This window comes from Suillus paluster, assembly GCF_016628075.1.
Source record: "Suillus paluster strain FC165 chromosome Unknown EDB91scaffold_22, whole genome shotgun sequence".
Classification (NCBI taxonomy): Eukaryota; Fungi; Basidiomycota; class Agaricomycetes; order Boletales; family Suillaceae; genus Suillus; species Suillus paluster.
The window spans coordinates 73,248-98,494 of NW_024537582.1; the positions used below are offsets into that span (position 1 = coordinate 73,248).

Here is a 25,247-nt window from a genome sequence, read left to right on the forward strand (position 1 = left end):
TAACAAAGTTCTGTGAGGCGCTTGCTCGAAACCTTTGATAAGTACTAACCATTGAATCACAGAGCACTAAGTAAATATTTCAGCAACCAGCCATGAATACTGCACGTTCTTATGAACCCTTATCAACGCGTCCTGGAACTGGGCAGTCGCGTCCTTATACACGGCAGTCGCGTCCAACCAGTACATCCCGACCGTGGACTGCCCAGTCACGTCCTGGGACGGCGCGTCCCCAAACCGCCGCTTCCACTATGCACGATGCCAGTTATATTATCGCCCTCATCGAAAGTCGAGGCATCGCTCACGAAGTGGGTATGGCCGCTCTTGATAAAGATACGGGTAGAGTCATGCTCATTCAGGTAAGGGCCTGTATTCAGCTAATCCATGGTAATTAACACCCATATGCTAATTAGCTCTCGGACTGTTCCACGTATGTTAAGACGCTACACCAGATGCATGTGCATCCGCCATCTGTGATACTCGTGCCCGATACATTTATATCCTCAACGAACGCAAGCCTCACTTCGTCTGCATCTGCCAAGCGAGGACCTTCATCGTCATCGCTGTCGGTACAGTTCATCAGGGAGGAGTTTCCTCAAGTCCCCATTGAACCGGTACCAAGAAAATACTGGAATGATAGCGCTGGTCAGTCGAGAATACATTTCCCCCCCATCTATGCGCTTATGCATTGTATAGGCTATCAGTTTATCGCTCAGTTCTGTGTTGAAGACGATGAGCGTGCGGCCACACTGGTTTCAGTCACAGACAAGTTGTCATATGTGCATATATGCGCGTCTGGTTGTCTGATTGCTAGTATGCAGATACTATACACTCTCGGCCGCATGCGCTCTCTTCAAATTTGTGGAAACACGCCTCAACACCCGCTTTTCTGCGTGTTCCCTTCGTATACGTTACATTCCTGTTGAGGGCACGATGATGATAGACCCTGAGACTGTTAGGAATCTGGAACTGATCAACAATCAGACCCGCAAGAAATCCACCCATTCTCTCTTTGGGTATCTGGTATCCTTTCTTCGGTTGCTCATGGTTAACGCCCTCTAGGGTCCTTAACCACACTTACACTGCAATGGCCACACGACTTCTGCGAACGAATATACTGGCACCCCTGATAGGCAAGTGCTTGAGCTATAGATCCTCATTGAGCTGATTTCACATAACGCATGTAGCCCAAAACGCTTTGGATGCCCGCCTAGACGCTGTGGAAGGTCGGACGATGTCGAAACTCTATTTCAATTACTGACTTCTACATGACCATAGAGCTAATTCACAGCGAAGATAAATTTACGGAGATCAAGGATGCCTTGAAAACCTTGAACAAGATGGACTTTGACAAACTCATCTCATCGGTAAGCGCTACCTCGTGGTCTGGACGCGGAAATAACGTCCAGTCATAGCTTGGGTTTTCTGAAGTTCGGCCAACAACAACAGCAAAAGGAGCTTTCTCCCGCGTCTCGCAGATGCTCAACTTGCGCACTGCCGTCCGAAGCCTTCCATTTTTGCAGACAGCTTTGAGTGGATGCAAGTCTCAGCTGCTGCTGGTAATATACGACGTAAGGCCTGCACTGCGGTATCAAATTTACAACTCCTTATGCCGCTACTTGGATGTAGATACTGTCTGACGAACGACTGACCAAGATCGAGGAGCTCGTCGCAGAAAACCTTAATGATGATGCAGGATCAGTCAAGGTAATCGGAATATGTTTTTGTCGACGCTGTCTAAATGTATTCTTTTCAGGGAGGGATTGGTGCGATCAATGCAAGGGTATTCGCAGTTAAGGTACGTTGCGATCCATAGGTTTTTACAAGATGCTCAATTGTTGCAGGCCAACCGCAATCGTCTCTTGGATGTTGCTCGCGAAACTTTCAAAGAAAATGTCACAGACATATACCAGCTCAACCACACCCTAAGCGAACAACATTCCCTGCAGCTTAGCCTCGTTTACCAAGATAGTGGCTTCGTGTTCACTATCAAGAAGGATGAACTCGAGGACGAGCTGCCGAAGGGATTCATCAACGTTTCTGCGCAAAAGGGTCGTTGGTTGTTCTCGAGCATAGATCTAGTGAGATATAATGATGGAAAAGGCTATATATGCCTTATATTCTAATATCGGATGACAGAAAAAAATGAACGCTCGAATGAAAGACTCGTTGGAGGAGACGCTGGTCCTAAGCGACAGGTATGTTTTCGTTGTGACTCGATCGCGGATTATTCCTAGGTTGATAACATGTAAAGGATTATCCAGGATGTGGTAGGCGAGATTGTAGCGTTTTCGGGAGTGCTATACTCTGCGTCGGAAGCGGTAATGTCATCCCCAGTCAATTTTTTAGCGTTGTAACGCCGAGTTTAGGTTGCAACCATTGACTTGTTATGGTCTTTTGCTCATGTCTCCATCAGTTCGTCAATCCAATTTTTGTGCTTACTATCTTCTTCTAATGACACGTTCAAAGTGCGAAGATATGGTAGAGTACATACTCCTTTCTTTCCGACGCCACCAACTCTTGTGTTAGTGCGTCCCGAGTTCACCGATACCTTGGCGATCAAGAGTGGTCGTCATCCAGTTCTTGAGACTGTTCAAGCTGCTGGAATGGTTGTTTCAAATGATATTTATTGCAGCGACGCCGCCCACTTTCACATTGTTCAGGGACCAAAGTGCGTATTATGAATTATTTATCATCTAGATGTACAGACGTCCATACTCTTCAACAGCATGTCAGGTATATTTTTTATCTGCATTCGTCCCATCGATCATTCTCAGCGTTTCCACAAGGTAAAAGCACATATCTGCGTCAAACGGGCCTTCTCACTGTGATGGCGATGGTCGGTTGTTTTGTCCCTGCTGCCTATGCAAGCTTTCGGTGGGTCGCGGTTGATGATTCTAATCAAACCTTGATGCGCTCATTCTCTCAAGCCTGCATGACTCTTTACTTACTCGGCTCTCCAATGACGACGATATGGAGAAGAGCCTCAGCACGTTTGCAAATGAAATGACTTCCTCTGCTATGATTATAGGTCTGAATGCATAAATTTATGTCACTCGTACTGAATTTGTTCAGGAATTGCGACTTCGAAAACACTGGTACTTATCGACGAGCTGGGTCGAGGAACTGCCCCTATTGAGGGTCTTGGTATCGCACATGCTATTGCAGAGGAACTCATCAGATTGAAAGTAAGCGCAGTCGCTCCCGCATTGTCTTTTTTATTCTGACGAGAGTATCAGTGTTTTGTTCTCTTTGCTACGTGAGTATGCGACTTCTAGGTTGACTCGCGTGTTAACAAGATGAACAGTCATTTTCACGAGTTATCGACCACCCTTTCTCGTCAGCCTACCGTGGTGAAGTGAGTGTTCACTACCTGTTAACCGATGACGCATGACGAACGTATCCAGTTTGCATCTGTCTGTTCAGGTGCCCTCAAATCTCTTTCGAATGTAGCTTCTTTACAGATTACCGTCCAGCGTTCGCTTCCATCGGCCTCTAACTTCGGCTTGACATTTCAGTACAAGTAAACCCAAAAGATTGTACATGGTGCATAATGTGCAGCTGACGACACAATTATAGGATACTTGACGGAGTCCCAGAGAATATAGGCCACTATGGTGAGTCCCAGACAACAGATGGACGGAGAAGGCATTTGGACAAGTCTCGATCAGGACTGGAACTAGCCAAGTTAGCTGACCTCCCCGACGACGTGGTCTCGGAAGCGAGACGAGTGTCTGAGATCATTACTGAAAAAAACCTGCGTTGCGAGGAGGAAAGTAGCATAAACATCTTGACCATCCGCCGGCGTGCACTTCTGAAGGTATCGTCAATCACCTTCCTGAATACTCCTAGTCCTGAATGTTGGCTATATCCTCAGCTTCATTCACAGTTGAACCAGGCGTTGGACCATTCTGCGCTTCCTGAGGAGGAACTAGTCGGATATCTGGCACGGCTGCAGAGAGATTTCATGAAGACTCTGAAAGACACCCTTTGATGTTCGCTGCAAAACGGATTCGGGACGGTGCTTGACTCAGCAATATACGAAGGTGACGTTGCGGACTCCTTACCTGCTTGCTTAAGCTTGAAGAGACGAAACGAGAAGTGCCAGGCGCCATTCAAACATCCATTTTCTCATGTCCCCTGCAGGCACTCTCGATATGTTGAACGATTCTCATGTTCTTACCAGTTGCTTCTAAAATGTTTTTGACACCGAACTTTTTCCGTGTGTGGTGTGTAATCGACAAGTGCCACTTCGGAGTTGTCATCGTAGAGTGATGCTGCCATAATAGTTTTGTTGTTCCAATCAGTAATGTGCAGGTTGATGCATAGTACGACTTTCGACACCTCGACCCAGCTGAATATTCAAATATTCAAGCTCAAGAGTCCCCAAAGAGTTGCATTGAATGTCTGCATGCCTAGTTTCGACCTAGTGATAAGTTGGAAGTCCGACTGTGCTCTAGGGTACATGTACACTGGCTCCGCGAATATGCGCGGAAGCATTTCCTTCTGCCGCATCATGGCATATCGCCAGATATCGACGCCTCTGGACGCCTGACAGCAGCTTCTCCTGGTTCTGAGTGGGCCGAGGCTCACTTGGTGATCAAAGCTTACACTGCGAATATACTAGTCAAGGCTTCAAAAGGCTCGCCAACTTGAAGTTATCGAAAACGCGTATAAGTTATACTTTAATATTCCAGGGGATCGACTGGTGTTCCGCTTTTATTGGGGAATGCTGCTTCATAGGATTCTCAGCACACACAATCAGCGGCGCTAGCACGTGTCTTATCCCGGGCACCGGAGGGACTCAAAATGGTACAACCCTGCCTGCGCCTTGCTTCTGCAATATTTCTCATAACTTTGACGTTGATCTGGTATGCCATATACTAATAGCCTTTAAGACTCACGCTTCTCCAGGGCATTCTCAAAATGAGCTTGGGATTTGCGCTGGTGGATGTGCGTACACGACGTAGCAAAATTCCCTCCGGTTCATGATAAGATAAGGGCCGAATTCCCTCACGTTTGGTAACGTGTGCAAACCGGTACCGGTCACGGTCAGGCAACACCTGGCTGTCCGAGAATATGATTTGGCACGTTTTCATTTGGTTAGCCCCGCGTCAGAGTCGTGTCATATCTAGCTATGGTTGGCCTCAAGCATGCGCGCCTTCCCTCACTCTTTCATCGCTTCCCCGCTTTCGTCCTTCAACTCTCTCCATCACCCAGTACCACGATAGTATCTCATGGGCAATTGCGTCTCCCGTTCTCAACAACCCTTCACAGCCTCCTGTAGTTCGTCTGCTGAGAAGAATTTAGGAAATGGCATTCTAGATGGTCTGCCTATTGCGGAGCCAACAACATCGTTTTGGACAATCCCTGCAGCTCCCGTAGCAACACACCAGTCGCAGGAGAACCTGCCATCCCATGCAGACGTCGGTAAGCATGCTTTATACCTATTTGGAGGTTGCCAGCTGAATACCTGACGGTAGTTATTATTGGATCTGGTATATCGGGCGCCTCTTTTGCGCGAACCCTGCTTGAGCACGGAAACAGTCTTCATGTTGTCATGCTCGAAGCCCAAGATGCTTGTTCAGGGGCCACTGGCAGGTGAGCAATGAGCGCCCATTTCGCTTAGATCGTTGAGGCGATATTAGGGTCTTGCACAGAAACGGGGGACATATTTTTGCCGCTACATATCATGACTATGAATACCTGAAGAAACGTGTGAGTGAAGACATGGCAAAGAAGATGATGCGCTTCCGGAAGGCGCACTTGGATGAGATTCTGGCCGTTGCTGCAGAGGAAGGTATCACAGAGTATACACAGTGCCGTGCCGTCGAGGGTGTCGATGTATACTTCGATAAGCCTACATTTAGAGAGGCACAGCGGAAGCTGCAAGTATATCAGCGTGATATGGGTGAATATGCAGGTTCATATACCTGCTACGAGGGCTTAAGCGCCCAAGAGGTACGTTTGAGGATAATATCGTGACCTCTGACTGACAGCGTGGCAGAAATACCATCTTTCGCCACTTGCGGTGGGATGTATTGCCACAAGGGCCGGTGCCATACATCCATATCGTTTCGTGACGTCAATTTTAAGCCGCCTTCTTACAGATTACCCCAAGGAGTAAGTTTTTGACTTCGACTGTCACCTGAAATAGTATCTAATGCTATTTAGATTTGAACTTCACACCCGCGCACCTTGCACCTCGATCGATGAACCCACATCAAGTCGTCCGTTTTATAAACTTACTACAGCACGAGGGGTAATTACGACCCCACATATTGTGCATCTCACAAACGCGTACGCACCTGCCCTCCTGCCCTCTCTCAAGGGAGCTATCTACCCCATCCGAGAAACCATGACCGCACAACGGCCTGGTCGTAATCTCCATGCAAGCACACTGCATGGCAGGCGGAGCTTCGTGTTCTTCGACAGCCCACGCAAGGGTTTTGACTACTTGACACAGCTCCCAGAAGGCGAACACGAACTCATGTTCGGTGCAGGCTTTGAATCGCGCACGGATGGTGGAGCTGATGGCATGTATGGCGTACATAGCGCAGCGCATGTAGGCGGTGCAATGCCAATCTATTTCGGAGCGGAGAGCTGGGGTGCCGAGGCCTTACCAACCACTCCCGCAGATGAAAAAGATGTCGGTGTAGGGTCATGGGCAGAGGGACGAGTGAAGGCGATTTGGAGTGGTCTGTTGAGCGAGTCCGCGGATGGGATGCCGTGGGTTGGACAGGTTCATGTTAATGTGGCCGGTAGGAAGGCACCTCCTGCTTCGTCTGCACCCTCTGCTCTGATAGATCCTCGTTCAAATACGGAGAAGCCGAAGTCAGTTGCCACTGCCGCTCCTGGTGAGTGGATTGCGGCTGGCTACTCTGGCGAGGGGATGGTGCATGCATGGCTTAGTTCCAAGGCCGTCGCACTGATGCTTCTCGGCGAGGATCTCACTGAGGTGAAGACTTGGCTACCCGAGCTCTTCAGCGTTACGGAAGAGAGAGTCAAGATGGCCAAGCGGACTTTCAAGCCTGACGTCGTGCTGAGCGGCAAGAGGCGTGTTTTCAGTCTGTAATAATACTATTACCTATGTCTAGGCACTCTTACTACCACTTATGATTCTAGTGTATAATATTTTCATGTGTGTGCGTGTAGTTTTGTTGGCTTGCAACTGGTTTACATTAGTTTTCTGAAAACCTCGTCGATTGCTGTAATACTTGGTCAGACCTGGATCTCTGACTGCACTGGCCAGGGTCGTGGGCTCGGATGATGCCCTCGAATTCTCTAGTGCTGAAAGTACTGAATCTAATGTGATCCATTGATGCAGACACCTCTAGACACTGACCTCGTAATTTTACACACGGACCTCCCCGTCCATAAAATGACATTACTGACTTTGCCACTTCATTCCAGACTTGACACTGTGGAAATGCTTAAGACAACCAACTACTATGTGTATTGACCAGTCCATCAGACCGCGATTCTACATTAATCAATCTACCAATACACCACCAGCAAGAAAAAAATCACTACAGATCAATCAACAGTTCCTCTCGTCGCTCCGGAACCGTCGTAGGCGCAGATGGCGCGTACAGTTCAAACGACTGCGGTGCTGCCGTTGGGGCGGAGGGGAACTGCGGAAGCTGTGGTTGTAAGGGCTGCTTGTACTGAACACGCGACGCGTGCGATACAGTGCTTGAGCGCGTGAGTGGGGCGGGTGGCGGGGATACTGCGGTGCGTGCGGACACGGTGTTGTGCCGTCCGAGGGCTGGCGTTTGTGGGGTAAGGGCTTGAGTTATGGGTTGAAGTGCGGGTGCTGGTGGTGGTTGAGACGGTGCGGGATGAGCGTTAGCGAACTGGGGTATTGATATTGGTTGGTGGACCGGAATCGTGGGGGGAGCGGGTGGTGAGGCGAAGGGGCCCGTGGAATACTGTGATGGCCCGGGAACTTCAGAATTGTGTTGCGATGGTCCTGCAGTGTAGTGAGCATACTGAGGCTCTGACTCGGGGACAGTAGATAATGTGGGTCGGGAGATAAGAGGCTGTGGGGCGTATTGTGCAGAGTCGGTCCGTGGTAGCGCAAAAACCGGAGAGGATACGGAAGATGCATTATGATGGGAAGGCGCCCACTGACTGTAACCGTTGACGGGAGTTTGTGTTGATTGACGCATTGGCAAAGTTGCGGGGCGGGTCTGCTGGGGAGAACGCCGCCATGCAGGATGTGAGACCTGCTCTGTCAGCAGCTTGTCGTAGAGCTTGACGGCTTGCGAAAGCTTTTCATGCATCTCCGATAGCAATTCTACACGCAAGGATCAGTAATGTTCACATGGATTTCCGTGCATGTTGACATACGTTCTTTGCGGTCGGTATCATCTAGACTCATTGCCAGCTTGGGGCGGAGCCCATTTGCCTTGTCAAACAGTTCGTTGACAGCAGGATACCGCGACATGTCGCGTCCCCCTTGAGTTTGGACCTGCTCCACTGTTTGGCTGAATGTAAGAATCGCGTCAGTCTCCAAGGGCTCGAGATCATAACTGGTAAGCTTCGGCACTGGTGGGGCAGGCGTGACGGCGGGCGGATACGATTGAGACGTGGCATACGCGTTGTTGTATGAATAAGTGCCTGAAACCTCCACAGGTGCGCTCGGTTTCGCAGCGCTAGCCTCGCGAAGACTTGCTTCAATGGCTGCACGGAGGTCGGGGTCATCCTCCTCTGCGTCAGTAACTTTGCGATCGGGGTGCGTCTTCTTGTCAACGAGAGGAGGTTCGGAAGCTTGCCAGTTATATGCGGAAGGTTGAGCAGGGACATAACCGGGCCTGCGTCCGGGAGCAGCACCGGACTCCTCGAGAGAGAGCTGAATAGCGCGTTGGAGCTCGGCATCTGCGAGATCACGCGGACTGCTGTGGCGTGGGCTATACATACTTGCAGAATGGCGGTGTCCTTTGTCACTGTAGGGAGGGCAGCACATTAGAACGGCGTATGGATGGAAGGGCACATATATACCTCTTCTCAGCCTTTTTCTGTAATTTATTGTGGCATCCGTCGCATACCCTAACAGCCTGGGTGATGCCAAAGTGAGGTAGCGGTATGGATTTGGATGAACATTGTTGGTCGAAAACCTGTCCACAATTTCGGCAATGATGTTTCCGGTTGGTAAATGTAAAGGGAGTGCGACATCGCAGACACAACTCGGAATCTATCCATTCTGGAGCTGTTGAGGTGTCGACCATGGCAGAGTTCGCCAGGGCAAAGTCCTTTGGGGGGAATTGATATGCTGTGCAACAAGTGTGAAACACGGTGATGACAGATCGACTGAATGCACACCTTCACTCTTGAGAGTCTTATAGACCTGACCAACGTAGCTAAGACTGGGCTTGCCTTCAAAGGCCAAGGACCAGTTCTGTATATATTTCAAGATATCATTCTTGACGGAATTATTTAGACCAGGCATCTTGAGGATGGAAACCAGGTTATCCATGAACTCCCGTGAGGCCAACTCAGCCAAGAAATGATCGCCGCCATTCTTGACACAAATGTCTGTCAACTGTGGAACCGGAATCAGAGTGTGGCGCAGAGACGGGAATGATATTGGCTTACGCCGAGTGTGAGGAGTTGGACGTTAGGATTCTTATGATTAAGGCGGCGTTTGAGAGCACGCATGGCGTCCTTTGCGGGTGCAGACTTGGAGCGTATCTGGTCACATATCTCGAGATTGAGAGCGACATCCTCTGAGCCATTCGGTATGAGCTCCGAGGTAGCCTTGTCTAGACGGTTAAGGATGAGTTCTAGCACATAAATATTACTTGGCGTGCTCACCAACGGCCTCGTCGAGCTGTGAAGTTCCCCACAACCAGCTGCTAATCGATGCCATGTAGAACGAGCACCGTGGAAGTAAGTAAGATAGTCGAGTGGAATGTCTAATGAGTTCGCGCCAGCTGCGCACAGCTTAGACTGATGCCATGATGACCCGATGACAAAGCAGCCGCGAATTTCGCACTCCGATCACCAAATATTTAAGTGCCTCGGTGCGCCGTGGTGGACAGTCAAGCACCCGAAACTCAGTAGAACACAAAGTACTCTCTGTATAATTTTTTCATGGCCCCAGCCTGGGTTTGCAGAATATTTTGGGTGACACATGGCTGGAGACGATATGATGCGTGACTAAAAGTGTGACTGCGTGACTCGGGGCCGGACGCAGCTGAATTGGAGCGGAGTTGGAACGTGGGACTCATCCACAGGTTGTTCTCAACAACCATCTCGCCGTCTTCAAAGGTCCTGTTTTCTGCTCTGCAGCAGCTCCCGACGACTTTACCGACACTCCCGCCAGTTGCACGGTTTGCCGGGTCCTGTTTGACCTGTTTTTGTGCCGTTTTTGCGTCTTTTTTGTTACTTTTTACCTGGCATTCGTGGTTCCTATCAACCCACCAAAAAAAAGTGGTCAAAATCCCACCATTTCCTTTACAATCGCATTTACGACACCGCAATCGCGTTAATTCACGTCCTGGACTACTTTCAACTCCATTTTCCTACCTTGTCGCCGCATTCCTGATTTTTACGCGTTTTCATTTCCATTCCTCCCTTTACTGTTTTTGCAATCATGTTGGGCCACCAGTTCGCGTATTCGGCCGCTCCCATCCGCAAAGTGAAGGAGGTTCAGTTTGGCATATTGTCCCCAGAGGAAATTGTGCGTCGCGACCTCATCTCTCCCTTGCTGTACTAACTAGTAATCTCAATCATGTAGAAAGCGTACTCAGTGGCAAAGGTGGAGCATCCAGAGGTCATGGACGAGACAACGCACAAACCTAAGATGGGCGGTTTAATGGACCCTCGCATGGGCACTATCGACCGAAATTTCAAGTGTCAAACATGTGGAGAGGGAATGTCAGAATGTCCTGGTCATTTTGGCCATATCGAGTTGGCGAGGCCGGTCTTTCACCCAGGTGTGTTATCGAACCTGTCTTTGTCTCAGCGTTCGACATTCATCTGGTTATTCAGGTTTCATCATTAAAGTGAAGAAGATCCTGGAATGTATCTGTGTAAATTGTGGAAAGCTAAAAGCCGATATCGTGAGTTGAATTTCGTTCCTCTACTCGTTTCGCACCCCACCACCCAATTTTCTGGGGGCTCTCTCCATAATCCATTGGAGAACCCCAAACCCGCACCGCGGCAGTACCTCGAAATAAACGAGGCGTTTGACCCCCTGCGGCGTGGTCTGCGCGCGTTTTCGATCGCTTGATCGCCGCGTGGACTATTGCAAACGCCCAGTGATGGTTGGACACGAGGTGCGCGGTGAAATGGGGCGCTGAACGAGGAGTGCGAAAAATCGTAGTCCAGCTAGTGCTAAAGGCACCGTACTGGACTCGGCTTTGGTGGCCCCCTCCCTGTGACGCGGGAAGAGGGCCTACCAATGGCCGACATATATGCCAAATCATGTCGGCTGCCTCCTTGTGATGCATTGGAATCTCTTAGATAATATTTCTATTTCCGTCGACGTTGATGCTGACGTTTACATTCCATGTGCTTCCTAATCTGTTCGTTCAATGTCATTGTCGTTCATTAGTCCGATCCCAATTTCGCCGACAAGATCCGGCATATTCGCGATCCGAAGGCGCGCATGGCCGTTGTATGGGCGCACTGCAAGACCAAGATGGTCTGTGAGACTGACGAGCCCAAGGAAGATGGTGCTGAAGGAGATGCGGATGAACCCAAGAAAGGTCACGGTGGATGCGGTCATGGACAACCGCAGATCAGGAAAGAAGGCTTGAAGCTGTTTGTCCAGTACAAAAGACCCAAAGATGAGGACGAGGTTGGTATAATGCAGCATTACTGAATGCTGTTACTGACCAGTTTTCAGGATGTGAAGTCGATGCAGCCCGACAAGCGGCTAATTACACCGTCTGAGGTTTACACGACATTCAAGAAGATGTCCGATTCCGACCTTCATCTCATCGGTCTTTCGGATGAGTACGCTCGTCCTGAATGGATGATTCTCACCGTGATGCCTGTTCCGCCTCCTCCCGTCCGCCCAAGTATAGCTGTCGATGGTGGTGCCATGCGGAGCGAAGATGACTTGACGTACAAGCTCGGTGAGATTATTAAGGCGTCCGCACATGTACGGCGTTGTGAGCAGGAGGGTGCGCCTGCACATGTCATTAGCGAGCATGAGCATCTGCTCCAGGCAAGTATCGTGAGACAATCCAAGTGCACCTATTGACTGTCTGGTTGTAGTTCCACGTTGCCACCTATATGGATAACGACATCGCTGGTATTCCTCAAGCGTTGCAGAAGTCTGGCCGTCCGGTGAAGGCTATCCGTGCACGACTAAAGGGGAAAGAGGGGCGTCTGCGTGGTAACCTGATGGGCAAGCGTGTGGACTTTTCCGCGCGTACTGTCATCACCGGCGATCCTAATCTAGAGCTGGATGAAGTGGGAGTTCCTCGAAGCATTGCCATGAATTTGACCTATCCCGAGCGAGGTGCGTTCTTAGTAATTGTTCTGGGCCTTTCGAACTTATAGTGTTAATGTAGTGACGCCCTATAACATCGCATACCTTCAAGAGCTGGTGCGCAACGGCCCGACTACATACCCTGGTGCACGATACGTCGTGCGAGATACTGGCGAACGTATTGACCTGCGCTATAATAAACGTGCAGACGCATTCTTGCAATACGGCTGGATTGTAGAGCGGCATCTAAAGGATGGAGAGTGAGTTCGATGAACAAGGGATGCGCGCCATTTTTCATACTGATATCCGTTTCAGCTTCGTGCTGTTCAACCGGCAACCTAGTTTGCACAAGATGAGTATGATGAGCCACCGGGTGAGACTGATGCCCTACTCTAGTGAGTACAGGCATCTTCTGCGTGCTTTCCGAGAAATTAATGTGTATAGCCTTCCGACTGAATCTGTCCGTGACACCTCCATATAATGCCGATTTCGACGGCGATGAAATGAACATGCAGTAAGTCACTTATATGTCATGTGCGATACGATATTCACCCCCCCCCCCCCCCCCCCCAGCATTCCACAGAGTGAAGAAACGCGTGCCGAATTGTCTCAGATAGCATGGGTTCCCCGTCAGGTAACGGTATCTTCTCTCATTTATGCATGTTCTATCTAACCGGGGCGCATAGATCATCTCGCCACAAGCCAATAAGCCTGTCATGGGCATTGTGCAGGATACGCTTTGTGGAATTCGCAAGTTCACGCTGCGAGATACATTCCTGGACTGGAACCATGTTCAGAATATCTTGTTGTGGGTCCCCAGCTGGGACGGCAACGTGCCAATACCCGCTATTATCAAGCCAAAACCCCTGTGGTCTGGAAAGCAGATTCTTAGCATGGTGATCCCCCGCGGTATCAACATCCACCGAGCGCCAGATCCAAAGTCCTCGAACCCCATCTTCGATGACGGCATGTTAATTGAGAATGGCGAGATCATCTTTGGCGTTGTCGAGAAGAAGACTGTGGGCGCTTCGCAAGGTGGTCTGGTGCACGTCGTCTTCCGCGAGAAGGGTCCTGAAGCTACTCGTGACCTCTTTACGGGCATCCAGATGGTCGTAAACTTCTGGTTGTTCCACAACGGATTCAGTATCGGTATCGGTGACACCATTGCTGGTCCCATGGTCATGAAATACATCACGCAGCGCATCAGCGAGACGAAGCAGTCGGTCGCGGAGATCATCGAGGATGCATATCACGACCGGTTGAAGACACTGCCTGGTATGACCATCCGAGAGTCATTCGAGAGCAAGGTAGAGCGCGAGCTCAACCGCGCTCGTGATGACTCTGGTCAGTACGCGCAGAAGAACCTGAAGGATGATAACAACGTGAAACAGATGGTCACGGCTGGTTCCAAAGGTTCATACATCAACATCTCGCAAATGTCTGTCTGTGTCGGGCAGCAGAGTGTTGAGGGTCGTCGTATCCCGTTCGGTTTCCGTCACCGTACTCTTCCCCATTTCGCCAAGGACGACTTCAGTCCGGAAGCGCGTGGCTTCGTCGAGAACTCATATTTGAGAGGGTTGACGCCGCAAGAATTTTTCTTCCATGCTATGGCTGGAAGAGAAGGTCTCATTGATACCGCCGTCAAGACGGCAGAGACCGGGTATATCCAGCGTCGTCTTGTCAAGGCATTGGAGGACGTCATGGTTCACTATGACGGCACGGTACGCAACTCAGCTCGGGGATCTCATTCAGTTCGTGTACGGCGAAGACGGTATGGACGGAGCGTTCATCGAACGTCAGAAGATCGAGACGTTTGGCCTCGACAATGAAGCGTTTGAGCACAACTATCGCGTTGATGTCACGGACGGCAAGAATGGCTTCCTGCCCAATACCCTGCAGATCGGCGTGGATGACAGCTCTATGGAGCTGCAGATGAAGTTGGACGAAGAGTATAACGAGCTTCTGAACGACCGACGTCTTCTACGGGAATTCATCTTCCCTCAGGCAGACGGCCTTACTCCTCATTATCTGCCTGTCAACCTTCACCGTATCATTCAGAACGCCAGCCAAATCTTCCACATCGACAAGCGGAAACCAAGCGATCTGGAGCCAGCCTACATTGTTGAAGCCGTGCAGCAGCTCAACAGCCGCTTGGCTGTCGTCGTTGGTGATGATCCGCTGACGAGGGAAGTCCAAGCCAACTCATCCCTGACGTTCCGCATGCATATCCGTGCCACCATGGCCGCGCGCCGCGTACTCGAACAATTCCATCTTACCAGGGAGGCGTTTGATTGGGTCCTTGGTGAAGTAGAAGCCAAGTTCAACCAGTCGTTGGTGAACCCAGGAGAGATGTGCGGCACGCTTGCTGCTCAGTCGATTGGTGAACCAGCTACGCAGATGACGCTCAATACGTTCCATTATGCCGGTGTCTCCAGTAAGAACGTGACACTGGGTGTCCCGCGTCTGAAGGAGATTATCAACGTCGCCACCAAAATCAAAACGCCTTCTCTCTCTGTGTACCTCGAGCCTGACATTGCCGAAGAGGGTCAGGGTCTGCTTGCTAAGAACGTTCAGCAAGAGCTCGCATATACTTCATTGCGTACCGTGACTGCAGCCGTGGAGATCTGGTATGACCCAGACCCAAGCTCCACTATCATCGAGGAAGGACTCCGTCTTCGTAGAGTCGTTCTTTGCCATCCCCGACGAGGAGATTGAGTCCAAGCTGCATCTGCAGTCGCCGTGGCTCCTTCGTCTCGAGCTCGACCGTCCCAAGATGATTGATCGCAAGCTCACAATGGCTTACGTCGCCGGTCGCATCGCAGAGAGCTTCAAGACTGATCTCTTCGTCATCTGGAGCGAAGATAACTCGGAGAAGCTAATCATCCGTTGTCGTGTACTCGGCGGTGGTGACAAAGATGATGATGGTCTGGGAACAGTCGAAGAAGACATCTTCTTGCGCCAGCTTGAAAACACCATGTTGAATTCCGTTAGCTTGCGCGGTGTTCCTGGCATCCAGAGAGTCTTTTTGCAGCAGCATGACAAGGTGTATGTCGACAAGACTGGCGCTATCAAGGCAAAGAAGGAGTGGGTGTTGGAGACGGACGGTATCAACCTGAAGACTGTCATGTGTATCGATGACGTCGACTTCACTCGTACGTATTCGAATAGCTGCGTCGAGGTCTTCAATGTGCTGGGCATCGAAGCAGCCCGCGCTGCCATTATGAGGGAGTTACGGGGAGTCATCGAATTCGACGGTTCCTACGTCAACTATCGCCATCTCGCTCTCCTTTGCGACCTCATGACTCACCGAGGCTCGCTGATGGCAATTACCCGTCACGGCATCAATCGCGCTGACACTGGGGCTCTCATGCGCTGTTCATTCGAGGAGACGGTAGAAATTCTCATGGAGGCAGCTGCGGTCGGCGAGAAGGATGACTGTCATGGCATCGCCGAGAACGTCATGTTCGGCCAGCTAGCACCCATGGGTACTGGCGCCTTTGATGTGGCTCTTGACATTGACATGCTGAAGGACGCTATCGTTGATCACCGCCTGCCAGTCCAAAACATGCTAGCTGCACAGGCCGATGGTGGCATGACACCAGGACAAGTGGCAATGACCCCATACGACACCAACTCCCCTGCGTGGTCAGAAGGGAATTTCAAAGGGGAATCAGCCGCCTTTTCTCCTCTCGCTGTCAATGGCGGCGAAGATCCCGCAAACTTTTCCTTCCTTGGGTATGGGCAGAGTCCTCTTGGCGCTGGAGGCATGTCGCCTGCGGGACCTGGGTACAGCCCCAGCTCTCCCAATGCATACTCGCCGACATCGCCATATGTTCCCCAATCACCGTTCGGTGGAGCGACATCACCTTTTGGAACATCCCCATATGCTACTTCTCCATTCTACGACCGTGGCAGAGGACCAACCTCGCCGACGTATTCACCGACATCTCCTGCACTCAATCTCACGTCACCAGGGTATTCGCCAACGAGCCCACGCTATTCTCCCACTTCTCCGTCGTTCTCTCCCACCTCGCCACGCTACAGTCCACAATCTCCGTCATTCTCGCCCACGTCACCGCGGTACTCTCCCACCAGTCCCTCGTTCAGTCCTGCTTCTCCACGTTGTAAGTTTATCTCTCGTATCTCAAGCTAGTTCCTTAACTGATGTTTTTCTTTCTCAGACTCACCAAGTAAGCACGGAAGCTATTCACGTATGATTCGTACTGATGATCCATTGTACCGCTCTATTCACACTTACAGCCTGTGAGTCTTTATCTTCACACCAACAACTGTATACTAATTCCTACTCCAGCACCTGCTCAAATGTCACCATCCTCACCCAAATATTCTCCCACTTCACCAGTATCCCCCTCATCTCCAAAATACTGTAAGTCGCCCATCTTCACAAAATACAAGCTGCTCACACCTCTTAGCTCCCACATCCCCCACCTACTCCCCAGCTTGTGAGTACTCCCACTTATCGCATTTCCACACCCACTAACCTCTTCCCACCTTACAGCACCCGCATATTGTAAGACTCTTTCCCTAGTTACTAAGCCATCGCTAACCTCTTTTCAGCCCCTGCTTCTCCCGCTTATAGTCCGACATCACCCCAGTGGTCGCCCTCGAGTCCAGCGCAGAACGGGCGTAGTCACTCGTACAGCACCTCGCCGTCTTGGGAGTAAGCACCACCGCTTCGTGTTTATAAGCAGGTTGGGTTATGTTTTGTTCGTCGTCTTCGTTGGCGTAATTATCTAGCACTTTTTTCCTGTCAAGCACTCCATGTAGATTAAGCACAATTTTTACTATACAACGCTAGATATGCCTTATTTACGATGCGTCCGTCAAAGTTCTTGAGTTACAGGTGGGCATGATAACACATTCATTTGAAGTCGAACTTTGCGGTATGTATTCTAAACATGAGTTGCATATAGGTCAGCATAAGTAAACCTGCAGTCGCTCTCGCCCGCTCGCTCAACACATTGTTAAAAAAAATCAGCCGTCAAACGCACTCAACGCAGCGTCCAAGATATCAAATGTACGTACGAGCAGAGCTATTTGCAAAAGAGTGGGAGTGTGAGGGAGGGGGGCAACGCCCGGCGCGCATAATATTACACGTGAGGGTATATGTTGTCAGAAGAGAAAAAATGAAAAATGAGAAATGAAAGATGAGAATGAGAAGAGGGTAAAACACGTTGGGATAAATGGATATCTGAATCCGACAGCTTTAATGAGGTAAACTGTGCAGCGCAGCCGCTTGTAAAGATGCGAGTGCATGAGCAATGAGTATGCTGGGGTTTTTTTTAGATGGATAGGTTGGTTGTGTGTACGAAACGAAACAACGAGAAAGAGCCGAGGAACTTTAGAGATAGAAAAAGTGGGGTAGGGCAGTCGACAATCGAAAGAACAAGCACTACCACGCGCCACTTCAGCCAAGCCTGGTATCTCAGATGAAAAATTGGGTACTACATCACCAATCAGCACAAAATCCCGCAAAGAAACGAAAAGACGCACTGCATTCGACTACAAGCATGCACCTCCATCTCCTCCATCTTATACGAATTAAGCTCCTCCTTAATGCGTTGCGCCAACGCAGGCGTCAATCGGCTCCACGTCGCAGGCTCGCTGCGACGATCATAAACAGTCGATGAAAACGTATCATAAACCGACAAATTATTTGCAAACACGAGCCTTTTGGCAGGCGTCGTTGCTGAGCGGTGAGTCAGCGTCGGGGGGTTGGTAGGGATTGTTGAAAGGGCTGGGGCGCTGGAGTTGCTGAGCGTGAATATGCCCTTTTCTTTCTCTTTTTGATTTTGATTTTCTTTGTCTGGTGAAACGTCAGATGGGTTGAGAGGAGACGGGAATGAGGTACCTCCAGTGGATGAATGGGAAGGGTGTCGATGAAGCCCATCTATATGGTCTGGATCAGGAGAGGGCATCCTTGCGAGAGGACCCAGCTCCGAACCTTGCCCCGGATGCGAATTATCCGAATTCGAGCGTACGCGGCTAAAAGCAGGGTTGACCACGCTTTCCCCATTATACACCTCTTGCGTGTAGTTATCAGCTCCTACCACCAAAAGTCAGTCAGCGCAAACAGCAGCCTGGACACACGCACCTTTCAAGATGCCCTTTGCAGGCGTCCGATGGCGCTCAACGCTCCGCCTGATATTAGTCGCCCAAGCGACGACTTCCTCGTCTTCACCCTGGTGGTCAGCACTCATTCCTACACGAATAGTAACGTCCTCTTCCCCATCCTCATCCCAGACTTCATCGTCGTCCCAGCCGTCCGATATGAAGTTCTGTCCAGGCTGGGGTACATAAGCATGTCCATCGTCACTCTCCTCATCCTCTTCAACCACCACACGCGTTCCATCCTCAGCGACCCTCGCACTCGATTCTCCAGCGCGCGTAGCAGTGTTCTTCTCCCACGCAGCAGGGACATGGGTCCCATTAACTTGTGCAGGCTGCTGCTCCGCACGCGCCTCCACACGCACCTTAGCAGCAGCAGCAGCCTCTGCATTACTCTTGAGGGTATGCTGCCTAGCAAGCTTTGCAGCTGGACTCAACCCGCTCATCTCCGGAGCACTCCATTCCCCCCGATCAAGCTCAGCGACGGCATGAGAGACGCTAGGAGCCACGACTTCTCCTTTTGCATCCTTTTTCTTCTTCTTCTTTCCCCCGCTGTCCTCGGCTCCCTCGTTGTTCTTGTTCTTGTCCTTGAAGAGGGAGGTGATACCTGCGAGGCTGTTTCGCCTTGCTAGTTTTCCGATGGATCCGATCTTGCGGATCACGACGGATGCGGAGGACATGGTCGAGCTCAGAGAAATATTATCGGTGCTCGCGTTCAAACGGCTATTGAACAAACTGGCAGCACGCCCTTTTTTCTTAGTTTGAACCGTGGCGGTGCTAACGGCGTCTGCATCTGGGGGTGTGGTTGTGGGAGGGTCTTTGCTTGTGCTGCCACCTGCAACTGGGGTTTCTTCTTCTTCTTGAAGGGCTTGAGCGGCGTTTAGACTGAGGGCGCGACGGAGTCTGCCTTTGATGCCGCCTGTTTTTGCACCTATGGAAGTGCCTTCGAGGATGGCGGCTAGGTCAGAGTCATCACGTGACATACGCTTTTCCGCAGCCGTATATGTGCCTTGACTAAGTGGGGAAGGACGGACTGGGCGAGCATGGGAAGAGGAAGAAGCGGTTGCTGGGGTTGTTGCTGTAGAAGTAGAACTTCTAGAGGTTGCGGTTGAGGCGGAGGGACGGGGTGTGGATGAATTAGTGGAAGATGAGGAAGTGGTACGGTGGTGTGGATGTGGGGTTGGTCTACTGCCAGTACTAGATGAACCGCTTCCTGTACGAGCGCGGGGTGTTTCTATTGGAGGGGGGTTCCTTGAGCGGGATTGCTGACCCTGAATGCTTGTTGTACGTTGGCGAGAGGTAGCGGCTCCGTGAGATGATGAAGAATTAACGGAAGTGGTAGAAGCGGAAGCTTCACCGCGTGCGTATGGTGGTTGAGTACGCCATTCTGGATGATCCTGGGAGCGAGTATTATTTGGGCGGCGATAGGGATGAAAGCCGCTGTATTGAGCGGCATCTGATGAAAGGGAGCGCTGCGCCTGTTGGGGAGCCGGATAGTGAGAATGAGGAGGGGGTGTTCCACTTGGAAATGGGGAGAATAATTGGGAGGGGTTAAAGTATTCTGGTGGTTGAGTTGTTGTACGTTGAGCGTGAATCTGTTGTTGTTGTTGAGAATACATCATTTGCTGGTATGCCCACTGAGCTAGTTGTGCGTTAGCTTGTGGGTCGAAATAAGGGTTTTGAGTTGTTGTTGGGTAATTGATTTGTTGTTGATTTTGTTGATAGTAAGAAGGGTAAAAGGGTTGAGCTTGAGGAGATGGAGTCCAAGAGCCATGAGGCTGTTGCTGAACTGGGTATGGATAAGGTTGAGTGGGTATGTTAGGTTGTGAATCGTTTGAAGGTGAAGAACGTTGTCTTGGTATTGAATTATCCATGCTTGTTGTAAGATCGCGAGGTGGCTGCCAATCTTGTGGTGCGAGAACGGCCATGGACAAACAACTAAGTTAACTTGAGTCAGATAGATGGATAACCTTTGATTTAAACTTACAGTTGGTCAGTAATCGCTCTAAGAATCGAAAAAAAATCCCCAAGGACGACGGCAAGGACGACGACGACGGACAACGAATACCGCGACGACCAACAAACAGCTCAAATAACCAAATATAACAAAACAATGATTATAATGTTGCTCGGTACTCGGTTCTCACTCCAACGCCAGCGACCATCCGCGTGTAACCCAAATTCCCACGTTTGCTATACTTTGCCGCGCTAATCTCATGTCTGTCGCGGTTCTTCGGCGCTAAACCCTCTTGTCATAACACCGCTTGTCGACTCAATCTTGGTGCCTACCGCCTACGAGCACGATCCCAGGCGGTAACCTCGACGTATGCCACTTTCCTTCTCACAACTTATAATTATAATCCAAACTACCGAACATCCCTGGTTCTTGCTGGGCTATTCAATTACGCTAGACACTCCGGACGTCGACCCTAGCCGTTTTTTGTGCACTCGTGGCACTTGCCTAAGTTATAAGTTACATCCAGGGCCTTTCTAACGGCTCCAAGCGTTTCATATCGCTTTAGAATGACATCTAGCCCTCTCCATTGTTCAAGCTAGTACTATACGGACACGGGCATAAAACCCTCGCCGCTAACTCCTAAGTTATCCTTTAGCTTCTTAACGCTCAGCCCTGGCCATTACGTACGCGGCTGCTTGTCACCACCATGCCTGTCCAACTTGCGGTGTTCGAATCCCCAACCCCCTCTTCTTAGTTCCATCAAACATCGTCCCTCATGGACAAACTCACTCACACAGAGCGGATGTCCCATTTGGACAGTGTTTCGCACGTTCGAATTGGCCCTCCGCTCTGCATCTCACTGCCATGTGTGCAGCAATAGCAGTGTCATTAGTTCAGGTTCCTGTCCCGACTTTCGTCGGACTATAGACCATCAAGTTTAGTCCGGCGCAGTGCTGGGCTGCCATAGCGATGGCTCTCGTTGCTTCACTATGTAGAACACACGGTCCAATATTTTCTCGCAGGTAAGCGCCTGTGTATCCACTCAACATTCGTGCATGCACGCAATAACAATTATTTGTCTGAACTTGTCTCACTAGCGCATCCTCCCTCGCCGTGCATGGTGTAATCGACACTACTGATCTAATCAATAGGCAGCTATTACTGGCCGGAGCCGCACACGTATCGACCAGTCACACAACAACACCCCCCCTCTATTGAAATCTAATCTCGTCGCAGAGGACCCCATAAACACCTCCAAACCGAAGAAGCATCTCACCAGATGAAGAGAAATCAAATTTCAAAGCCGTCGATGACAGCTTCCATAAAACGCGTGCCACGACAGTACCAGTCTTTACCCCATCAAAAGGACAAATTCATTTCTCTTCTCTGGGGATTTCACTCGGTTCTCTCCGCGCGTCAGCCGATGAATACTAGCGATCATTATTAATTGAGTCCTCCGCTCACCGCATCAGGCCACGACGGTTAACCCATATGCCTCTCGGGGGATCGAATCATATTCACTCCTATACACACAAAGCTCGAAGAGAAATACGCCCAATAGCCTCGTTCCTTAAAGTCCTACGCAGTTATTGCGATCCCCGCCTGTTGTGATGCCAGTCAGCTTGAGCGCTCATCGCAAGGGGCGGAAGTATCATCTGGAGATGAAGCTTCGAAGCTTTTTGTTGCGTATTGGAAGAGGCATAGAGGTGGGGATCTTCCTGCTTTATTCTGTACGTACAACAATAACGTGGAGCACGACCGTTATTATTCACGCCTTCAGGATTTAATATCTCATCACATAACTGGAGAGCGACGACTTTGCCAGTGCCATAAAGCCAAAGTGCAAAACAAAAGTGGGTTTAAATTGGGTTTAAGTAAGTTTTGACGCCGTCGATGCAACATAAAACATAACTGTTTCGTAACGCATTAGTACTTACTTTATCGATGAAATCTAGGCCCCCTTCCGTTGCTCAAGCTACTTAGTACTGCATCGGGCATTCGGGCACGGGTATAAAATCCTCGCCGCTAGCTTAGGTCTAGAAGTTTATTGATCTTTAGCTTCTTCGAATTCGGCGCTCATCATGATAATCAGACTCCTTGCGGTTATCATCGATGGCGCCATTACGTACACGGATTTTACCCCCACATGTCCGACTTGCGGCCTTCGAATCATCAACACCGTCCTTCTACTGCTATCCCCACCCTCACACACCGGCGGTTTGGGAGTTTTTCGCTATGCAAGATTTGTTTCAAAATGTTATTGATGAATTTGGCATTTTCACTATACATTTTGACATGATAAAAATAAGAAATTCAGATGAGTGGCAAAATCCTGGGTGAAATTGTACATTTTATGCACCATTTTGACACTGTAAAAGAAAGTCATTTAACCAACAGCAAGATTTGAAGAAAAATCTTCAATCATTATAATTCAAATCTTGCATGGGGTGAAATGTGAGGAAATTTGAAGTCTTTGTGAGTTGCTAGGATGCAGTCTGACACTTCAAAAACAGAAACACAAAATGATATTGCAGCTACTATTGTTCTACAAGAGTATTGTGTCTATGACTGAGGCAGATATAGTTCTGAGCAGTTTGGGCAAGGGTGTGCAGCACCTCCCAGTCCCGAGCTGTGTATCCTGCAGGAAAAAGGTGAGCTGCAAGGGTGGGAGGGAAAAGGAAACCATTATGAATCACCTGAGGCAGGGAATGTGTGCAGTCTGGGCCACTGAAGGGGAAGAGCAGTGAGCAAGATTGAGTGTTTTGAATGAGATTTTGCATGTTTGAAAGGGAGCAGTGGGTGGTGGAAAAGAAGGAGGGAAGATAACATTGTTGAGGACAACTGATATGAGAGGAGGTGTTGTCACAGTATGAAGGCAAAAGGTTCGTACTGCTTCTGACACTTGCGCAAAGACCTAACTCTAGTTCTCTGCTCATGCCTTGTTATGTAATAGAGTATCAATCTTTGCAAGTCACTAGGATATAGTCTGACACTTCAAAAAACGGAAACACAAAATGATATTGCCACTACTATTGTTCTACAAGAGTATTGTGTTTATGACTGAGGCAGATATAGTTCTGAGCAGTTTGGGCAAAGGTGCGCAGCACCTCCTGGTCCTGAGCTGTATATCCTGCAGGAAAAAGGTGAGCTGCAATTCCCATAACTGTAGGAGTCTGACAATGCATCAAGTGAACTGAGAACACCTGCAGCACTAGGAGGAGGATGAGTACTCATGAGGAATGTCTGTTCATTGAACACAAGGCATTGTGTGGCACAGAAATTCATCTTGAATTGCAGGAGTTGCTTGCAGGTATGGTGCAAGAATCTGAGTGTGCTCTCTAAGATAACTTTGGAAGGCATCACCAGCCCATTGTGCCATGGTTTTTATGACATTGAATGGCACATTGCGAAGAAGGTATTCTAGTATTGCGCCAATTCTTATGGTGTGACCCTGGAGGGGGTTCAGACCAGTGCTTTTGGCTGTAACTGCCAGCTGTGTGATGAATTTTGACTTTGTCAAGGGACAGTGAGTGTTGCTGAATTTGTATGAAAATAATGTGATGCCAGGGAGGGGATTGTTAATGCGAAAATGATTGGCTAAAGCTGCCTCTGGATCCATAGGGCCATCCTGTCTTGCCCAGAAGATGTCTTCTCCAGCCTGAGATGTCTTTGTGCGAGGTAGCCAAAAGACTGTGGTAGTGAGACCACTGCAATCCATCTCCTTATGAATGTTGGAACACTTGATGTGAATGGAAGGATCAAAGGTTGTTAGGCTTTGAACTGTAAATTCCCCCACCTGGGCAATGGAGTAGAAAGTGGTTGTAAGGCAACTTCCTACTGCAGCATCGAGAGGAACATCAGGGTTCAGTTTTTGCAAGATACTGGTGATGAAGGCCACTGTGTATGGTGGTTGTTTCTTCTGTTTTGACAATGATGGTGTGAGGTTCTTCATGGCTTCCAGCATAGCATCTATCTGATCATTGAGTAAGGACCAGGATTTTCTGTGCATGATGTGCCAAGCATGGATGCTGTGGACATAACATGACATCGTCTTTCCTGAATATGAACCCGCTAAGTCTGATATGAAAGCTGAAATAAGTTCAGTAGATGCAGGAGCACTGTCACATACCCGATTCAGCCACTTCCAACACCACTCATAGACGTCCCTACTATTGGTCCGACCTCCTGCTACCCTGTCCGCCCCATCCCTCCTTCTCCGACAATGCACGAAGTGCATCTCAGCAGGACTAGCCCTGCTACCTCTGCCCGACTCCGCTCCGCTCCTCCGACACTACCCCCATTTCCTCCAACACCATACCCCTACCCTCCGACCCTATCTGGAGCTCCGCTCCTCCACTCCATCGGTCCGACCAATCCTACTCCTACTCCCTCCACCATCTCCGCTTTTCTGACCCACTCAGTTCCTTCAGTTCCTCTCATGTTGTTCCATCTGATGATTGGTCCACCCGACCGCCTCACCGGTCCACTCCTAGACTAGGAACCACTCAACTGGTCCTATCTCCTTTTAGTATCATAGTTCCTCCTTTTGGATCACCGGTAATTGCTATACCCGAGTGATTATTGATCCATCGTGTACATACTATTCTCCGAGGCCCTTTCTCGTATGTCTCAGTCATCTTTCTAATAATTCTGTACACTCAGCACATAGCCTTTTGCTATGCTAGGCTACCTACTTAGAGTATATAAACATGTGTACAA

General features: G+C 49.7%; 5 protein-coding genes across 5 annotated transcripts; 3 read left to right on the forward strand and 2 right to left on the reverse strand.

Moving 5' to 3' along the window:
• The first annotated feature begins 30 nt into the window (after positions 1-30).
• On the forward strand, positions 31-4,211 carry EDB91DRAFT_1328784 (muts domain V-domain-containing protein). The gene is made up of 25 exons (XM_041325294.1): positions 31-356; positions 411-642; positions 694-766; positions 819-1,013; positions 1,060-1,130; positions 1,185-1,223; positions 1,276-1,364; positions 1,413-1,568; positions 1,627-1,704; positions 1,754-1,795; positions 1,842-2,078; positions 2,137-2,195; positions 2,252-2,318; positions 2,367-2,412; positions 2,467-2,668; positions 2,726-2,733; positions 2,787-2,874; positions 2,928-3,028; positions 3,073-3,185; positions 3,237-3,256; positions 3,305-3,355; positions 3,405-3,423; positions 3,474-3,520; positions 3,577-3,614; positions 3,669-4,211. The coding sequence occupies exons 1-25, from the start codon at positions 93-95 to the stop codon at positions 3,989-3,991; spliced, it is 2,658 nt and encodes an 885-aa protein (XP_041177724.1). The 5' UTR covers positions 31-92; the 3' UTR covers positions 3,992-4,211.
• Positions 4,212-4,944: 733 nt separating this feature from the next.
• On the forward strand, positions 4,945-7,299 carry EDB91DRAFT_313805 (FAD dependent oxidoreductase-domain-containing protein). The gene is made up of 5 exons (XM_041326824.1): positions 4,945-5,427; positions 5,481-5,598; positions 5,658-5,958; positions 6,005-6,120; positions 6,172-7,299. The coding sequence occupies exons 1-5, from the start codon at positions 5,235-5,237 to the stop codon at positions 7,070-7,072; spliced, it is 1,629 nt and encodes a 542-aa protein (XP_041177725.1). The 5' UTR covers positions 4,945-5,234; the 3' UTR covers positions 7,073-7,299.
• An 80-nt stretch (positions 7,300-7,379) lies between these two features.
• On the reverse strand, positions 7,380-9,970 carry EDB91DRAFT_1328786 (uncharacterized protein). The gene is made up of 6 exons (XM_041325295.1): positions 9,814-9,970; positions 9,595-9,761; positions 9,322-9,541; positions 9,001-9,271; positions 8,350-8,945; positions 7,380-8,296 (listed from the first exon to the last, which is right to left on the reverse strand). Exons 1-6 carry the CDS (start codon positions 9,866-9,868, stop codon positions 7,527-7,529), a joined length of 2,079 nt encoding a protein of 692 aa, XP_041177726.1. The 5' UTR covers positions 9,869-9,970; the 3' UTR covers positions 7,380-7,526.
• A 1,589-nt stretch (positions 9,971-11,559) lies between these two features.
• Positions 11,560-17,289, forward strand: EDB91DRAFT_1129321 (DNA-directed RNA polymerase II, subunit 1). The gene is made up of 12 exons (XM_041318562.1): positions 11,560-11,803; positions 11,852-12,175; positions 12,226-12,472; positions 12,525-12,702; positions 12,843-12,956; positions 13,016-13,076; positions 13,129-14,163; positions 14,195-15,069; positions 15,104-16,566; positions 16,755-16,829; positions 16,876-16,905; positions 17,021-17,289. The coding sequence occupies exons 1-12, from the start codon at positions 11,612-11,614 to the stop codon at positions 17,125-17,127; spliced, it is 4,701 nt and encodes a 1,566-aa protein (XP_041177727.1). The 5' UTR covers positions 11,560-11,611; the 3' UTR covers positions 17,128-17,289.
• A 109-nt stretch (positions 17,290-17,398) lies between these two features.
• EDB91DRAFT_314018 (uncharacterized protein) lies at positions 17,399-20,652 on the reverse strand. The gene is made up of 4 exons (XM_041326825.1): positions 20,559-20,652; positions 18,558-20,509; positions 17,957-18,509; positions 17,399-17,907 (listed from the first exon to the last, which is right to left on the reverse strand). Exons 2-4 carry the CDS (start codon positions 20,497-20,499, stop codon positions 17,889-17,891), a joined length of 2,514 nt encoding a protein of 837 aa, XP_041177728.1. The 5' UTR covers positions 20,500-20,509; positions 20,559-20,652; the 3' UTR covers positions 17,399-17,888.
• Between the last annotated feature and the right edge of the window lie 4,595 nt (positions 20,653-25,247).

Coding starts and splice junctions, on each gene's coding strand:
- EDB91DRAFT_313805 (XM_041326824.1), top strand. CDS start 5,235: ATGGGCAATTGCGTCTCCCGTTCTCAACAACCCTTCACAGCCTCCTGT. Junction 5,599..5,657: donor TGTTCAGGGGCCACTGGCAG/GTGAGCAATGAG, acceptor GGTCTTGCACAG/AAACGGGGGACATATTTTTG. Junction 5,959..6,004: donor AGGGCTTAAGCGCCCAAGAG/GTACGTTTGAGG, acceptor ACAGCGTGGCAG/AAATACCATCTTTCGCCACT.
- EDB91DRAFT_1129321 (XM_041318562.1), top strand. CDS start 11,612: ATGGCCGTTGTATGGGCGCACTGCAAGACCAAGATGGTCTGTGAGACT. Junction 11,804..11,851: donor GACCCAAAGATGAGGACGAG/GTTGGTATAATG, acceptor ACCAGTTTTCAG/GATGTGAAGTCGATGCAGCC. Junction 14,164..14,194: donor TGGTTCACTATGACGGCACG/GTACGCAACTCA, acceptor GATCTCATTCAG/TTCGTGTACGGCGAAGACGG.
- EDB91DRAFT_1328784 (XM_041325294.1), top strand. CDS start 93: ATGAATACTGCACGTTCTTATGAACCCTTATCAACGCGTCCTGGAACT. Junction 1,014..1,059: donor TCCACCCATTCTCTCTTTGG/GTATCTGGTATC, acceptor AACGCCCTCTAG/GGTCCTTAACCACACTTACA. Junction 3,521..3,576: donor GGCTTGACATTTCAGTACAA/GTAAACCCAAAA, acceptor ACACAATTATAG/GATACTTGACGGAGTCCCAG.
- EDB91DRAFT_314018 (XM_041326825.1), bottom strand. CDS start 20,499: ATGGCCGTTCTCGCACCACAAGATTGGCAGCCACCTCGCGATCTTACA. Junction 18,510..18,557: donor TGCAAAGGGCATCTTGAAAG/GTGCGTGTGTCC, acceptor TTTTGGTGGTAG/GAGCTGATAACTACACGCAA.
- EDB91DRAFT_1328786 (XM_041325295.1), bottom strand. CDS start 9,868: ATGGCATCGATTAGCAGCTGGTTGTGGGGAACTTCACAGCTCGACGAG. Junction 8,946..9,000: donor CAGAAAAAGGCTGAGAAGAG/GTATATATGTGC, acceptor CCCTCCCTACAG/TGACAAAGGACACCGCCATT. Junction 8,297..8,349: donor TGATACCGACCGCAAAGAAC/GTATGTCAACAT, acceptor CCTTGCGTGTAG/AATTGCTATCGGAGATGCAT.